This window comes from Lynx rufus, unplaced genomic scaffold (genome assembly GCF_022079265.1).
Source record: "Lynx rufus isolate CCGP_SWC_20201006 ecotype Redwood Valley unplaced genomic scaffold, mLynRuf1.p SCAF_5, whole genome shotgun sequence".
In the NCBI taxonomy this organism is placed as follows: domain Eukaryota; kingdom Metazoa; phylum Chordata; class Mammalia; order Carnivora; family Felidae; genus Lynx; species Lynx rufus.
Genome location: NW_025814867.1, coordinates 84,448,031 through 84,465,665, shown reverse-complemented (window position 1 = coordinate 84,465,665; position 17,635 = coordinate 84,448,031). Strand labels below are relative to the sequence as shown.

The following is a 17,635-nucleotide window of genomic DNA, read 5'->3' as shown; positions in this document are numbered from 1 at the left end:
GCTATCAAATAGCTATGCTCAATACAGGAGAGGGTAAGAGTGGGCAACAGTCTATTATGATTGTTGGGTGGGTTAGGAGAGGCTTCGCAGAGGGGGTAGCATGAAGCTTAGGTAGGCATGAGCCAGGTGAAGGAGGGGAGGGTCCTTCTAGATGGAGGCTTTGAGATATGAAAGTGGGCGGGGGGATTGGGGGTGGCCTTTAGTCTTGAAGTCTAGTGAGAGTGACCAGAGTGAGAGTGTATTTGCAGAGGGTCCCGTGACTTGACTGGTAAGTATGGACGGGGTGGGGATGGGGGGAGTCTTCCTGCCTGTTTGGTTTCTTTGGGGCCCATTGTCTGGTTTATTTTAGGTTCCAGTCCTGTGTTGGGGTTATCAGCCTGAAAGTTATTGTCCGGCCTACACTGTTAACTGCCCAAGACGAAGACATTGTTCTGGGTTTTTTTGTTTTTTTGGTTTTTTTTTGGTCTGTTTATTTGTTTTTCTTTTTATTCCTCACCTGCTCTAAGAGGTGATGGCTTACTGCCAACATCCATGTTCTACTTCTGAAGATTTTAAAATCTTTTTGTTTTGTAAGTTTTATTTATTTCGAGATGGAGAGAGAGACAGAGAGAGATAGAGCGTCCCAAGCAGGCTCTGCACTGTCAGAGCAGAGCCCAATGCGGGGCTCGAACTCACGAACCATGAGATCATGACCTGAGTTGAAGTCGGTCGCTTAACCTACTGAGCCACCCAGGGGCCCCTACATCTTAAGATTTTAACATCACGTGGAGTAGTGGGGGATTAGTTAAGGAACGGAAATAGGCTTCCAGATACATGCCTTTTCTTTTTATGACCCATTTGGGAGGGCAAGCTGGCACCTATGCCGAGAATTGAGATGTCAGCAGTTTAGGAAACGGCCAAAGCCCGCCTGCAGCACCAGTGACACGTATCACCGCCCTGCTCCCCTGCTGCCACCTCACTGCGTCCACAGCAACAGCAGTCATGGGCTCAGGACGACATATGTGGCTCTCAGCCGCCAGCGGATGACAGAGTAGAGATAGCAGAGACTCTGGTACATACGGAAGAGGCGGCTCTCACCCGAAGCAGCCAACGATGCCGCTGGGCTCTGCCTGCTCACGGTGGGTGAGACCAGAAGTGAGTGGGTGACGCCGTATGGATGCGTGCAGAAGTAGGCACAGAGCAGAGCAGGTACAGGGTGTGGACTGAGCTCTCCTGGGTCAGGAGACTCTCAGCTTTGACATGAGGCTTGACTCTCTTTGCTCGTCCGGACTGGCTGTGTGCGTCTGCGTCGCCTGAATGCGACTCCATGATGGAGGGGGACGGACCCCAGCGCTGGGGGCTCTGGGGGCTCCTCAGTATGGCGGGAGAGTGGCTGGATGCTGGGGCTCCTTTTGCTCAGCTCAGAGGTAAAGGCAGGGACACCGTCTTGCTTGTATGGGACAGCGCCCTTGGGTGCTGAGTTAATATATAACCAAGCTTGCAAAAAGGTTTATCTGTTTGTCTCTGGCAAGGACATTTGGGCAAATGGCTTTCTGCCCCACTGCCCTCGGTATTAGTGTTTATTCTCTTTGGGCAAAGGAAAGGGATGATAGAAGTGTCCCATACCACTGGTCCCTTTTAGTTCTCCATTGACACATAGGCGGCCAACTTTGTAAGAGGACAACCCTAGGGGGCTGTTGCTATGGGTGGAGCCTCGCCATAAGCTTGGGAAGCAGCACCATGCGGAGAATTTGCCTGAGATTTGCAACCAGGTAGGACTGGATTCAAATCTGGACTCCTCCACGTAGGAATTGTGATATTCGGGAAAGTAATTTACCGCTTCCCGCCTCAGTTTCCCCATCAGTACCACAGGAGTGACCTGCCCTTCTTGCTGGACTGGGGGGAGGGGGAGCAAAGGACACAGTGCAGAGACAGCTGCTGTGCTTGCCGGTTTGCTCGCCACTGGGTGTGACCCAGGCCCCACTGGTCTAGAGATGGAGACTCGGAGGGCTTTCGGTTCACGAAAGCCATTTCAGTGTCAGCCGGGGCAAGCAAAGGAACCCAGCGTCAGCCCTGCAGCAGCCAGAAAAGGAAACTGCAGCCAGGAGCGCCCCACCCTGCAGGGCCCCTGTGGCCACCACACCTGCCCTCAGACCCACACAGACACCACAGAAGAGGGAGCCCCGCCGCCCTCAAGTTTCCTGGACTCATTCTCGACACCCACTCTCACTCCGCCTGACCTGGCACTTGCTCTCCCAGCTCCGGTTGCCCTGCCTTTCTGGGTTTGACCCCTGCCAGTTCCCTGCTCTCGTCTTGAACCCACTCAAAAGTAACTCCGATCAAACACCCATGGCACGACTTTTACGGCCCCTGGTGTACCCGCTGCCCCTGTCAGTGGGGCCGGCAGCTGGGTGCCGCTGAAGAAGCCTCCTCCCTCTTCTGGGTGCTGTGTTGGCTTCCGGGGTGGCATTTCCTCCTTCCCTCTCTATTTCTTTTATTTTTTGTTTTGTTATAGCTGGGGAGGAGCAGTCTTTGAGGAGTTTTTGAGTGAACACGCCATATGCCTGTTTCATCACGAGTGCAAATCAGCAGGAGGAAAAAGGATGTCCTTAAAGTGACGTGAAGCCATCAAAGGAGCTCTCAGGCCCCCCTTCAGAAGGCAGAGGGGAAAAAAATAAAAACACCTGAGCAAGTTCCTGACATCAACATCTGAATCTTCCTCCTCTGAATGCTGTAGAGATGAAACGTTTCTCTCTCTGCTCTGAGCCTCAGTTTCTTTTTTTGTAAAATGAGGACGATAACGATTCCAGCGTAGGCAACTTCATCGGGTTGCTATCTGGACCACAGCTGGTACTGGATGTGAAAGTACTTGGTAGGCGATGCAGCCCCATGCACCTGACAGGGGCAGCCCACATCAGGTCTCAGCCGCATTCTGGGTTGAGGTCTGTGTAGCCTCAACTAGGTCATTCCTGGCTGTGCGAAGCAGCCCCCTGCAACGGCCCCTGAGTTTCCAGGACTGGAAAACAGATGAATTCCACGTGATCCCTTTCCTCAGGCTTTTCTCCAGATGGGGTGTGCCTTGCGGGTGGTGAGGAAGCTTGAGGAATGCTCAAGGGTCCCTTTACGGGAAGTCTCCAGATGCGATCTCCTGTGGCAAACACCTGACCTGAGGACCCCAACTCCCATCATCGCCCTGTTGGAGGAGGCAGACTGTGGGAGGTCATGTGGTGCTGCATACGTGACATTGCCTCCCCACGCAGGCAGGAAAAAGAAAGTCCTAAAGGGCACATAGTTATTATTCTGATTTCATAGACGAAGAAACCGAGGATAAGAAGGGTTAAGCTCCTCCTTCACATTTGCACGGCTAGTAAGAGGGAGATGTGGCATTTGAACTTGGGGCAGCCTGACTGCAAAGCCTTGACTGGTTCCTTTATATCACCACATGTGATACAATGGTTGTCACGTGTGTAATAATGCTTGTCTCACAAGATGGAAAACTGCAGAGGGTCCGTGAAAGAAGGATGGATAATGTGCCGTGCAGTTTTAGAGGAGGGAGGGATCACTTCTGGTCAGAGAAATCCAGGAAACCTTCATTGAGGAGGTGGCTTTTGCCTCCAGGTCTTGAAGAATAGGCCAGATTTAGACATTCAGAGATGTCTATTCTTCCCGTCAGTTGTCCCTTCTGTGGGCTGTGTGGCTGGCTTCCCACATCTGGTGAATCTTCGCAAAATCCATTTAGTCCCCAGCCTCATCCTCGTTCTCACTGTCCCCGCACAAGAGAAGTCCCGGAATACTGGGAACGGGAGAGGAAGTCACTCCGAACTGGGTTCGACTAAAGAACCTTCCTGGAACAGGCCCTGGGGAGAGGTCTGATGCGGTGGGTCAATTAAGAACCGGATTTTATTGCAGATTTATTGCAGCCTTCCTTCCTTCCTTCCTCCCTCCCTCGTGTCCTGAGTGCCTGCTCTCTGCCTAGGGCAGTGCTGAGTGCTGGGGACGGGGAGGTGGGGGCCCACTCTGACACAGTTTTTGGCCCCCGGGGAGTCTCAGTGTTTAATGATGGGAGGGATAAGGTTGCAGGGCCCCAGGGTCCCAGTGTTTGCCTAGAAATTCAAGAAGCCCCCAGGGTGGGGCAGGGTGACCCCGTTGAGGGGTGTGGGTAACTAGAGTAAAAGAAAATAAGCTGGCCATACAGAGCAGGGGAGGGGGCGGGGGGGGGGGGCGGGAAGAGGGTGTTTGGGGGAGGGGCGGACGCGGAGGGGAGAAGCTTGCAGGGCAGCCAGAGGGGGAGGCCCGGGCCTGCTGCTGAGAGGGCTGAATGAGTCAGGAGCCGGGCAGCTGGCTCACCCAGAGGCCGCCCCACCGCACCTGGCCTTGCCCACAGCTGTGCTCCAGCGAGCGGCCCACGCCAGCAGCCAGCTTTCATCAGGGCAGCCAGAGCAGAACTTGGCTGCTTCACTGATTTTCTTCTGCCTCTCGCCGCCCACTCGGGCAGAGCTTGTAGAACGCGGCCTGTATCAGAGACGATTGGGTAAACCAAGGATGAGAGATGCTGCACGACGTCCTTGCACCCGCTTCCTTCCCAGATGCAGGGGCCGCCAGCACAGGGCCTGAAGTTTCTCCGCCGACGACGTGTGCCCTTCAGCCGGCTCCGGGTCCTGCCCAGCCACACCATCGGGGTGGGGGGGGGGGGGACCTCGGCCCTGGAAGGATCTGAGGGTAGCTAGGCCAGCGGTTGCTAAACTGACAGATGGTTACCTGGGAAGCTTTGAAAAGTACACGGTGCCAGGCTCTGAGCCCAGACGTATGACTCAGTAGTCAGGGTCTCGTCCCTGTCCGGTTGTTGATTCTGCAGGTCCCACGCTCGGAGGGGTGGTCCCCTGGGGCCGGTGAGGCCCAGGCAGCACTTTCCTTCCTTGCGCTTGGCAACCAGCCTTTTCTTGTGAATTTATCGTTCTCATTAAGGGAATGGCTCTCAAAACCCGCTGAGAGGACCAACGCTATTGTGCTCCTGAATGCCGGGCTGACCGGCCAGGAGAGGGTTTCTGGGCTGGCTCTGTTCCATTTCATCGTGGAGAAGGAGGCTTTCCCCCGGGGGTGGGCGAGCGTTGTCTGTTGCCTTGAGATGCTTCCCCTCAGCTGTGGGGAGAGCTGGTCAGCCAGAAATGTCCTCCCCAGGGCTCAGGCCTACCCGGCCGAGAAGAGGGTCTGTGGACAGACGCTGCTGCCCGCCTCCCCTCGCGTGCCCCCATCCCAACCTCCAGCGCTGGCTAAAGAGCAGGCTGTCTTCTGGAGGAATTGAGACGTTGGGCATCTCTCTGGGAAGTCATTTTAAATCTCATTTCTAAGTCCCAAGAGGTGCTCAGCAAATGGATAGTAATGATTTTCATTCCATGGGCCCGAGATTTGCTCGTGCAGGCTTTCACGGGTTCGTTCCCTGTGACGCCCTGGGAGGAGAGGGGACAGGGGACCATCTTCCCATGCTGAGCTCAGAAAAGGAGTGGGCTCCCGAAGTGTTTGGTCCTAAAGGACCAAAAGTGTGCGTTAGGTACCGTCACGTTGTTGAGAAAGAAAGAGAGGGAGAGAAGGAGGGCCAGAGGGGGAGAGAGAGAGATGGAAAGAGAGAGGGAGAGAAGAAACAACTGATAAAGCAAATGGGGTAAAATGTTAATAGTGAATCACCTGGCTAAAAACATACAGGTGGTTTTGAATATTTTGACAATATTTTGAAGTTTTAAATTTATTTTCAAATAAAAACATCTTTGAAAAGGGGATGTGGTTTATTCAAAGACATAGCAAGTTGATAGTGGGGCCCCTATCCACGTAAGGCTCACCTGTGACATCACCTCTGGATTTATTTATTTTTTAGACTCGACTTAAGTGCCAGTTCTCGAGTGAGCTTTCCCTGCCCTCCCAGACTAGACCGTGAACCCCGATTTCATGTACTTACCACAAGAGTTACGAGTGAATTATTTTCAATTTGATGCCTGTTTCTGCTGCTGGACGGTAAGCTCCTTGAGGACAGGACCTTATCTGCCTCGTCCCTGCCAGATCCCAAGGCTCTAGCACAGAGACTGGGATATAGCAGATGCCCAGCTAGTATTTGTTAAAAGGCCGAATGAGTGCGTGAGTGAGTGTCGGAGCGCGGCCCCGGATGTGCACAGGTGGACACACACACAGGTGTGACCACGCTCAGGCTCTGCTCTCTTGTTCCATTGCTCTGTGTCATATGCCAGGATTTACAGGGCAGCTGGCAGGGTGGCATCATGCCTCTGGAAATGACATCTGGGAATGAATGACATCCTTTGGGAAGACAGGATGACGCTCCTTCCCAGCCAGTGCCTCCCTCCCCTCCCCACCTCAAGCCCAGAGGCTCTTCCGGGGGGGAGAAATGATGCTCTGGTAGCAGGTGGTGGAGGGATCCCAGAGACAGCAGGCTCCGAGAGGGGGGCAGGGATGCAGAGGGGAAACCGCTGCCTTTCCGGAAACAAAAGAGCCCTTTAAAGTCACTTGATATCATGTCTTCCTGCCCTGGGCCTCTGCCAAGCCTCCCTCTTCCTATTGTGGAGCAGCAGGGACAGCAGAGACCTGTATTTGCTCCCCTGCTGGTGCACTGCCCTGGGGACTGGGAGCAAGCGTCGTGCTGGCAGGCCTCCTGTGCCCACAGTGTGCTCACTAACTGAAGAGTTCTGAGTTTAGGTTTTGATGGGTCACGCATCCACATATTTCAAAATCCAAAAGTGTGGGCACACGGGCGGCGAACGTCCCCCTTGTGCCCCGTCCTCCATCCATCCAGTTTTCCTTTGGGAAGGTTTTGGTTCTTAGGAATCCTTCTAGAGATAGTTGATGCACATACAAGGAGATATGCAGGTGCCCTGCAGGGGCAGAATTCCACATGCACTGTTTCTATCTTGCTCTTTGCACTTAATGATGTGCATTTTACTTTCTCGGTTATGTCGTGTTCCGCGGGGTCAGTGTCCTGGGGACCCTGTGCCCCAGACTTCCCCTGTCATGCCGTGTGCATGAATCGCACACTTTTCTTCCTGGATTGTACTGAGTATTGAGGACTGATGGAAAGTTCCAGGTGAGAGGAACCTTACTCCTGTGCTGCTTGCTCAGGCTAGTAACCACTGGCCACAGGTGGCTCTTGGGCATTTGAAACATGGCTAGCCAGACTGGGATGTACTGTAACTGTCAAATCCTCAGTGAATTTTGAAGATTTAATTTTTTTAAAGTGTCAAATATCTTATCAGTAAATACATGTCTATATTTATCACAAGTTTAAAATATGATTTTTAAAAATTATCTTGGTTAGGTGCTTTTTTTTTTTTTAACAATGTGGCTACTAGCGTATGTAAAATTACATAGATGGCTCACATTTATAGGTGGCCAGAATGTTTCTAAGGGGCTATGCTTCCTTGGAGACTTGGAGCCCCGGGAGGGGTCTGGGGGTGGGAAGGAGCTAAATAGATCAGAAGGGGAGGGAGCTAAGGAGTGGAAGCAGATGGCTGGCAGCAGGGTGTTGAAAGCTCCCCGGGGAAGGGGTCAGGAGGACTGGGTTCTCGCCTGCCTCGGTGTGACTTTCTGGGGAGCCCCAGAACCAGCCTCCTCCCTTCTCAGTCTCCATTTCCTTCTGTGCGCAAGATGGTGGGCAGGATTTGAGAATGTTGCCTCTCTTCTCTATCCCTGAGCTAAAACAGCACCCAGCGCAGGGCAGATGCTTGCTGAGTGAATGAATGAATGAATGAATGAATGAACGAGAATAGGAAGTGGAATGAAAAATAGGAGTTTCCCTTTCCAGGTTAAGTGTTAGCCTCATCAAAGAATCAGGACCTGGAGGCCCCCTAGAGATCGAAGGGTGCCTGGGACTATGAATCCAAGACTCAGAATTGCAGGAGTGACCTTGCCCCAAGTCTCCCTGGGGTGTCGGTGGCAGACCCAGTACCACAACCAAAGCCCCGTCCAGAACAAAAAGGCTGTTACAAATTAGTAGCACTCTTGGGAATGTCTGCTGCGAATGCAGCTGGGCCGCGGCACCCCTCCTTCTCCCCTTCTAGCCATTTTCAGGGTGTGGGGCGACATGTCCTACTGCTATCAGGGGTCAGCGAGGGGGTTTTCATAGATTATATTGAAAGAATTACAATGGTGAGGGAAAGGAGCCGAGTTCCCACAGAGTGTCCGGTCACTCCTGTGGGGGGCTCTGGGAGCCGGGCCCGGCTGCCTCTTTCTCTCTGGGAAGCAGCACACACAGTTTTTAATAATTAAGTAACTTTAATTGTCCTGGGAAAGCCGAGCTCGCCTTGGGGCACGCTGCACAAACTCATAATTAATGTTACCAAGAGAGATTAGGAAAGGAGAACTGAGAAATGATTCACTTTTTAAAAAGCGCCTCACTGTTAAGCCTTATTATCCTAAGTTTAGAACCTCATTTATCTGCTTTGAGGGGGGGGAAAAGAAAGAGACCCAAGACCCAGAAACTAATGCATGTGAAATTAAAACTCCATGTCTTTGTAATCTCATTTAAAATCATCAGATGGGAAAATGTTGCCATTTATTGATCCCACTCTGGTGACCGAGGGAAGATTTAAGACAGAGGAACATAATTAATAAATAATAATTGCATTAACAAAAACTCAAGCTTTTTCCTGTTATCCTGTTATCATCGCATTGTAGCTTTTTTTTTTTTTTTTGCAACAGCGTTTTCTCTCTGGCTGTCTACGAAAGACATCCCAAAGAATGCGTGATTACGTCGAGTCATATGCAAGGATTCTGGTGGGGTGTCTGGCCTATCAGTGTTTGGTGCGTATTTGATGAATTAATGAATGAGCGAGCACATTCATGCAAGATGGGAGGACTCTAGAAAGCTCCTTTCTCGCACAGACATGCCCAGGTGGTAGGAGCGGTGAGCCCGGCCCGTGCCTGGGGAAGGAGTCTGCGGTGGTGACGAAGGAGGGGGAAATACAGTAGGTGGGGGCGGGCGGGCGAAGCCGTGAAAATTAGGAGTGGGTGTAAGCACCAGGGCGCAGCATGCAGCCAGCCACAGAAATCGGGCCTCTGCTGGCCCCTGTGCATAATTAGTAGCCAGAAATAGCACCTGATCGGTGGCCCGGAACGAGCAAGTGTGTTTCCGTGCAGGTCCTCATGTCTCCACAGCACTGCCCTGCTTTCTTCTTCCTTTCAGACAACAACTATTTGCATCCCAAGTGATGGGTGTCCCACTCTTTCCAAGCACCATTCTCCACAGGGATAGATGGAAACAGCTGGAACGGAGGGGGGAGACTTTGGCTGTAAACCTAGACAGAGGTTCTCTTCTTCTCTCTGAGCCTCAGTTTCCCCATCCACAAGACGGGAACCATGTTTGGGCTTCCCCGAGGCTCGACCGATGGTGTGGACGGCAGCTCCTTGGCAGGTGGGAAGAGGACACCAGAGGTGCCTGGAGCCCCTTTTCCAGGTAGCTGTGGGGGAGGTTTTGTGATGCGTGCTTCTTTCCTTCTGGCTTCTCCACAGCCTTGGTCCTAACCCAGGGGTTCGCTTCTCACCGTGTGCCCACCAGATCCGGCTCCGACAGCCCCTCTTCCCTCATCCTGGAGTGGGGGGAGCTGGAGGGGGATTTGCTTCCTGTGGCCACATGCGAGGGCACTTTTCCTGAGAGCTTTGCTGTCCCTGAAATGTCACTCAATCCCGGGGGAGGCTGGTGGGTAAATAATGAGGAGGTCGCTGATTCAGCTCAAGATGTGTGACTCCTCTCAAGTTCTCTACGTGTGAGCAGACCACTTACAAAGAATGAAATCTTTTAAGATGTGAAGGAATGAAGCCATTCTCTTCCTGGGGCTGTCCCTTTGTGACCTCAGGCAAATTGTGTCTGTGGCCTTTGTTGCCTGAGGGGAGAGGGTAGAAGACGCCCCAAGGAGACTCCTTTAGAGCTTTTCCTGAGCACGTAGAAACTGAGGCACTGGGCACTGAGGTGCTGAAAGTGCCTGAGGCTGGGGAAAGCATTCAGACCTGCAGGTGGAGAGGAGGGGTACAGGGGGACAGGGCTCGCCATAGTCCCCCAGCCCGTTCTATACATTACACATTGCCAAGTTCTTTCCCATCCACGATCGCGTTTGATCGGCACGAAAATTCCAGGAAGGAGACATTACCATTCCCATTTTGCAGATGAGGAAACTGAGGTTTCTGAGATTTTAGGTGACCAACGACTCGAACCCGGGTTCTCAGACTCCCACCACTCTGCCCAATGAGAGGCTGCCCATCATAATCTTGATACTTTCTTCTGGCTCTTAAGTACTGTGATATGTTCCTTGTCTCGTCCAACATGTGACGCCATATATCTAATTACTACCTTGGGGTTCAGACAACATTTTGTTTCATTCACTCATTTTTCTGGTCATCAGTCCATTGTCTTTTCAGCTTACATGCTTATATGTTCCGAGACTAGTACCCACTGTAGCTAGTCAGGATTGCTGACTCTGAGCCTCGGGCGAGGTACGTGTTTTAGATTTCAGTTTGATCACACAGGCCAATAGTAGATAATCTGAGTTGTAAGAAAGAAGAGTAAAAAGTCAGCCCATCCCCTCTTGTTCTCTATACTCTGCCCCTGAGGGCTTCTCCCAGACACAACCACTGCTGTTAGTTTTCCATGCATCCTTGAGGTGGTTTATGCAAAGGCAAGAGCACACACAGGTATGTGTGTGTGTGTGTATGTGTGTGTGCTTCCCTTCTTCCAAAATGGCAGCATACTATAGGTACTAGGTCGTACTCTCTTGCTTATAAAACTCTATCAGGGAGATCGATCCATACCAGAACATAGAGAGTCATGCCAATCTTTCTACATGGCTGATTCACATTTCATTTTACTTAACCTACATCTCATTAAAAAAAAAATTAATGTTTATTTTTGAGAGAGAGAGAGAGAGAGCACGAGCAGAGGAGGGGCAGAGAGAGACAGAGACAGAATCCGAAGCAGGCTCCAGGCTCTGAGCTGTCAGCACAGAGCCCAACGCAGGGCTCGAACCCACAAGCCATGAGATCATGACCTGAGCCAACGTCGGAAGCTCAACTGACTGAGCCACCCAGGCACCCCCATTTCATTTTTTAAAGCTACTTGCCTACTGATGGACACTGGGTTGTTTTTGTTATTTTGTTATTTTGCCATTCACATCGCCCCTTACCATCCAAGCCTTAATATTACGATTGCCTAGGAGTAGTCTGGTGCGGTGGAAATTGCTGGGGCCACAGGACTGAGATATGAGAGTTCTATCCCATCTATATTACATTTGCTATTTGACTTGCAGCCAGTGCCTGCCTCCTTGGGCCTCAGTTTCACCATCTGTCAAGGGGGACACTGGGCCGATCTGGTGTCCTTCCAACCTGTCTCTGAACCCTTGAGTCTCCCCACACCCCAGAAGCAGCAGAGCTCCCCATCGAGGGTCAGCCAAGGCTGCGGCTGTGGGTGGGCTCCTCGGGGCTTGGTAACCTGTGAACCTCTCCCTTGCTGCGCTGATCTCAGTAATGCAATATCGAACCCAGTCAGGCAAGTTTGGCCTTGCTCTCCCCTGGATCCAGTGTGATTCAAGGCCCGTAGCGTGGCTTCCTTCCTCAATTAATGACTTGAGCGTTATGAATGACTAATCAATTCAGCACTGAGAAGAACTGGGTGGCTGAGTAGGGGCTGGGGTGGCAGCGAGATGGATGGGCTGGGTGTGGAGGGGGCTTTAGCCTCTCTGCCCTCTGCTCGAATGCCTTTGGGTCTCCATGCTTTCTTTTAAGGGGGGGCCGAAGAGGGTCAGATGTCCTACCCAGATGCCAGGCTCCAGTGTCTCCTAGAGTACGTGTCCCTGGGTTGTTGTCCCTGTAAGCAAACTTCTCCAACCTCCTCTTCCGTCCTGCAGCGGGAAAGCCAAATGCTCATGGAGAAATCCCAGAGTGGAATCTGAGGCAGGATGGCTGGATACATCATTTGGTATGATATACTGTGTACCTAGGAAAAAGTTTTGAAATTAATCTATTCCTGGGAGAAGGCATGACGTGGTGGTGGGGAGTGTTCTTTTTGCTACGCATCCCAGACGGACGGCCTCCTGGCTTCTCACCCTACTTATCTTAGGCAGCTTGCTGCAGATTCTAGGATTTCTGGGGACTGGAGGGAATACTTCTCCTCTAAAGCAAGGCGTCTGGCTTCACACCCACGCTACCTCACTCCACCCCCTTTCTTTCTTCACTGACCCCTTGCAGGCTGGAGCGCCCAGCCCTCTGTTTTCTAGTGGTGGTTAGGCAACCACCCTTTGTGGTGGCCCCCGAGGGCACGCCTGGACCATTACTGCCCAGCCTATGTCCCCAAGGGGCCTCACGCCCTGGCCTCACCTGGCCCTGTCCCCCAAATCTTGACCAGAGCTCCTCCACTCTGGACATTGTGTCCTGGCATGGGTCCCCCTCCTCTCCTCCTCCACCAGGTTGAGCACTCCCTCGGAGCTCCCCGACTCCTTGGAGAAGGGGGGGGTCCTTTCCTGCTGGTCTCTCTTCTTGGGCTTCATTTAGAAACTGCTCTCCTGACTGGCACACGAGATGTGCCACCTCAGCCTGTGCCATTTGGAACTCAGGCCACAGGAAATCTCTGAGCATCCTGTGTGTGTGTTGGGCCACCTGTCTCTAGCAACATGTGCTGGGCCCTGTCTCTGGGGTTTGTATTGGGACACTTGCCCTGGCCCTTCCACAGGCAATCAACTCATTGGGATGGGGGGGGGGTTCTCTAAAGTTTCCTTTCTTCCCAACATATTTCCTTTCCAGGGCTTCATGAGCCCATGTGCCCTCTTGAGGTTGAAAGGCATCAACATTTAACCAGTGCTGTGCCCAATGCAGACGTTCCGTTGTTGAATGAATGGATGGGTGGGTGGTTCTTATCTTGGGCAATGTCACGTTCCCTTCACCTCCAAAACCTTAAAGTTGCCTTTTGCTACATTACCTGGACCAGCCAGCTGCACAGTCCTCCATCACTTTCTTGGGCACAACTCTGCCTTCCTCGGGGCAATGGCAGCCAAGTTCATCACATCAGAAATTCACTGGCTTCCCGACCTGATTGAGTGCAGTTGGATTTTGTGCAAATCATCTTCAGCTAAAATCTTTAATGATTTAGGATGAGTCGCCCTACTTGGCCTTTTTCTAGGAATCCCACCCACAAATTTGCTTTAAGATGAGAACCTCCCCAAGAGGGAGGTGCATACCCCAAAAAGTGCTCTCTGCGCCCCCCCCCTTCTGCTCAGTGGCTCTGGACTCTGGGCCTTGGGTTTCTGCCTTTCCCCCATAGTATTGGTGCCCTGGGCCTATGGGTGCACAGGCCCTGCTCCTTGGTGAAGAGGTGCTGCTTGGGGATGAAATACACACCAACATGTGTATTTCCTGAGACTAGAGAGGAAAGCTAATGCATTGCCTACTTTAAGATTAACAAGCTATTTGACTAAAGAGATTTTTTTTTCCTTTCTGTTCTCCACTTCATCCCCTTTCTTTCGGGTGCTTTTCACACCAAGTCACTGAAATCACAGGGTATGGGAGGTATTTTTCTCTTTAGAAATCCTTTTTCAGGCAACTATGTCAAGAATGTTTTCATACTTTGGGTCGGATGGGGAGGGAGGAAAAAAAAAAAGGCTTAATCCCCCCAGATGGGTATTTCTCTGAAAACAGACATGCAAATGTTGGGCTTGTCAAACCCTAAAATGTTTTCTTTATTCTTGAGAATTATGGCAGACTGCCTGCTGAGCCTGGGAGATCTGACAACTGAAGGAGGGAGCAAGCAGAGTGTGGGAAAGGGCAGGCAGCGGAGGCAGAGGCACGCGCCAGATCAGCCAAAGACAAGGGACAACCGTTCTATGCCCTGTGCTGCAGACTATCCCTTCTGGCCCCCTCACGTTCTGTTGGGGGGAAGCTTACCTTTCAGGAACTGGGGGTGAGGATACAGAGCGAAGCTAGATGCAGGCTCAGGAACATCCTTGCCTTTGCTCTGCCCGTGGGAGGCTAGCCTGCGTGCTCCCTCCAGGAGCGGAAGCTCGTGCCTGACAACCCGAGTGTAACATAGAGACATAGAAATCGGTCATGCGTGCAGTCGTCACCTGAGGCTTCTGCTGAGACCTGGGGGATGGGAGAGGGGGCAGACTGAGCAAATGCTTCCTCTGGGCTACTAAATAATTGCAAAGCCCTTCATTGAGACTTTGCCACCCCTAGGTGATGAGTTCACAGCTCTGTGGGAGAGAGAGACAAGAAAACATGCATGTTAGCACAAGGCAGCCTGGGCCGAATGCATGAAGAGAGGTGCAAACATTCCCCACCCCACCCCACCCCCCAAATATGGTTCAACCATTTACAGCAGGTGAGAAAATGGCTTTAAGATATTTTATTGCATCCGGAGCTCTAGAGAACGATTCTAAGTCTTTTCTTCAGTTTCTCCTTCTCCTGGCCTTTTGCCTAATGAAATTATGGAAACAGGGCAGGGGTAACCCACTCTGCATGGATGGGGGTGCTTGGATTGGGTACAAGTCTCACCAAGGCCGCAGGAAGAACCATGGAGTGGCCTGCTATCTACCTCTCTGGGTTGTTTTGAGAATCAAATGAGGGAATGGTTATGCTTATATTTTGTATGTTATAAATCAGTAAATAACTAAAGAGTAGAGTTACTTCTTTGAGAATTACTGCCTTGAAAGCCCTAATGATGCCTTCAATTTACCGAGCAACTACTATGTTCCAGGCATCGTCTAGGGTGTAACGTAAGCTTGATGGGGGTCAGGACTTGGTCTTGTCCCTGGTATAGCCCTAGGGCCTAGAGAGAGCTGGTCTGAAGAATAGTAATTCTTCAACAGCTATTTTGTAGAGATTGGAAAAGTGATCTCCAATCCTGACAGTCCCCTGGGACTTTGGCCCTGCTCTGGGATCTGGAAGCTTGGAAAGGTTGAGTCCTTTCCTTGGAAAGGTTGAGCAGTTGGGATCAGAGTTGAGTCCATCTGTCTGTGAAGTTTAGGCCCTTTCTATGATGTCTGGATCACCTTGGGGCCTCTGGGTCATCTGTCTCCTGACTTTGTTGGGTTTAGTTGTCGTTGGCAAAGTAGGCGGCTGTGCCGGCAAAATGTGGGGGTCACAGGGGCATCCTCGGGGACAGGCAGGTTCTTCCTTTCTGGTTCTGTGGACCAGACAGATTAACCAGTTAATTGTGGACCACCCCAATTAACTGCAGAAGTGCCCTGGACACTTCTTTTCAGGAACAGATGAAATAGTATCTGGGGTAGGTGGGAAAATGGTCCCTCAAAGGCATTCACCACCTCATCTCTGGAATCTGTGGATATGCCATGTTACATGTGAAGGGGAATTAAGGTTGCAGGTGGAATTAAGGTTGCTCATCAACTGACCTTGAGATGGGGAAATTGTCTTGGCTTATCCAAGGGGCCCCCAGTGTAATCACAGGGATCCTTTTTTTTTTTAATGTTTATTTATTTTTGAGACACAGAGAGATAGAGGATGAATGGGAGAGGGTCAGAGAGAGAGGGAGACACAGAATCCGAAGCAGGCTCCAGGCTCTGAGCTGTCAGCACAGAGCTGACGCAGGGCTCGAACCCACAGACCGTGAGCTCATGACCTGAGCTGAAGTTGGACGCCCAACCGACTGAGCCACCCAGGCGCCCCATAGGGATCCTTTCAATGGGGAAGAGGGAGGCAAGGGAGACTGTGTCGGAGTGATATGATGTGATGTGATGTGAGGAAAACTTGCTTGGCCACTGCTGGCTTTGAGGATGGAGGAAGGGACCACAGACCAAGACCAAGGGACCAACAGACCCCACCCTACCCCACAGATGGTCTCCTAGAGCTTCCAGAAAGGACACAACCTCGTCAAAACCCTGATTTTCACCCAGTGAGACCCATGTCAGACTTCTGAGCGTCAGTGCCATCAGAGAATTGGAAACTAATACAGCATCTTAGCCAGGAGCAGGCCTCAGGAGGGTTTAGCCTGTGCCTTGGACTCAGGGACAGACATGGTGGAGGCAGACGTAACTCTCCCAGGCTTTCCGGAAACCCCCTCTTGCTCCGGCTCTAGTGCAGCCCGCAGGTGCCAGAGGCTTTGAGCACTGTCGTGGAGATGCTCTGACTGCACTTCCCTCTGGGCCGCCTCACGAACCTCTCACTCCCTGTCCCGGGACTGTCTGCTCTGTAGCATTGACATTTACCAGTGTATCCTGGAACCGCACGGGACTGCCCGTGACCGCGGGGGCACAGTAACGTAGTGATAAGTGCTTTTCCCTTTCAGTGCTTGGGTGGGCAGTTCTCAGATGCTTTCCACAAGGCTTTTCAGGAGTTCCCCAGGAAGGGTGCCAGGTGGAAGCCGCCTCAGGAATGCATCCTTGTATGTCTCCCTTCTTCCTTGTTTCCCTCTCAACTGGATCTCACTCCTGCCCCCTGGGATCATCGCCAGAATGAATACCTGGACGGGAACTTTTGTTTCCAGCCCTGCCTTTGGAGGAAACTGCTGAGACCATATGCTGAACAGAACAGCTGTTCATGTAGTATTTGCTCAGAAGTATGTCCCCCACCCAGCCTCACAGAGCCGCGAGGGGCTCGCGAGGGCCAGAGTAGCGGGTGGTAGGGCACCCTGGGACATGCCGAGAGCAGCACAGCTGTAGACGAGCCTGCCTGGGGTCTTGGCTGAGGATACTTCCTGGTCCAGTTAGAGACGGATGAAATCTGCAGGGGTCGTTTCCAGGCTCTTGGGGATACCACAAGCCCTGCTGGTGTGGTCACCCGAGTCCCCTAACTCTCGTGGGCTTCCCTTAGAACGTGCCCACGGTTGCTGTCATTCCGGGCGGATGTGCTTCTGATGAACTTACTGACACCCTTAGCAAGCAGGCTACAAAATGGGGGATTTGTGGGCGGCTGGGAAGCTGGGAGCCTCCCAGCCTCACGGCTGGGCAGCTGTTCCCAGGGCTGGCTGAGCATGTCTCTGCAGTGGGCTCCTTCCCTACCCCCACCGGAGGCTGCCTCTGTCATGCTGATAGGCCAAGCTGCCTCTTGGATCTGCGGCTTTCCTACCAACCATGCCCAGAACAGATGGAAACGGATCTCTTGGGCATCTCCAGCTGATGCGGATTTCACAGCAGGAGGAAGAGAGTGGGGGCAGCAGACAACCCAGCCCCTTCCCACGGCCACTTGGGAGGCCACACTGGTTGTTCAGCTGTCCACCCTCTCTCGTTGCGAAAGAGGTGGGGCTTGGGGTGGGGATCCATTTCAGCGGTAGTGAGCCTAGCAGCTAGAAATTCCAAATACCCCAGTTCCTTACGGTTTTTAGCCAGAGCTCCAAGGGGACCCCTTACCTTGCCAGAGCAGAGTTTCGGGCCTCCCTGCATAGCACTGCTGCACAAAGGGCTAGACTAGTCTCTAGGGTCCCCCCCTCCCACCCCCTGCCTTGTAGCCTCTGTTCTATGCTCCCATCCCAGTCTCCTGCACAAGCACATCCATTATATCCCTCTACACCTGGCCCGGATACCACTTTCTCCAGGAAGCTGCCCCCTTCTGCTCCCCTCCCCCATTTTGGCAGTAATGTATCCCTCCTGCCTTGGTGGGGCCCAAAGTCTCCATCAGTGTGGCTCAGATGAAACCAGTCGCTTTATGCCTGGGGTCATAATTACTC

General features: G+C 52.2%; 1 protein-coding gene across 10 annotated transcripts in view; it reads left to right on the top strand.

Moving 5' to 3' along the window:
• Positions 1-838: 838 nt before the first annotated feature.
• The window catches only part of LOC124526756 (uncharacterized), a 40,292-nt gene continuing 23,495 nt past the window's right edge, over positions 839-17,635 (top strand). For 6 of the 10 annotated variants that reach the window (XR_006965735.1, XR_006965734.1, XR_006965730.1 and 3 more), the window contains exons 1-4: positions 839-1,188; positions 5,849-5,985; positions 8,677-8,778; positions 9,161-9,430. Coding sequence is in view for 1 of the 10 variants with exons in the window: in XM_047099893.1 (XP_046955849.1) it covers positions 5,920-5,985; positions 8,677-8,778; positions 8,860-8,942; positions 9,161-9,430 (521 nt within the window). In the remaining 9 variants the exon portion in view is untranslated. Of the gene's footprint in view, positions 1,189-5,848; positions 5,986-8,676; positions 8,779-8,859; positions 8,943-9,160; positions 9,431-17,635 lie in introns of all 10 variants that reach the window. The other 4 variants (XR_006965729.1, XM_047099893.1, XR_006965732.1 and 1 more) reach the window with 4 other exon arrangements.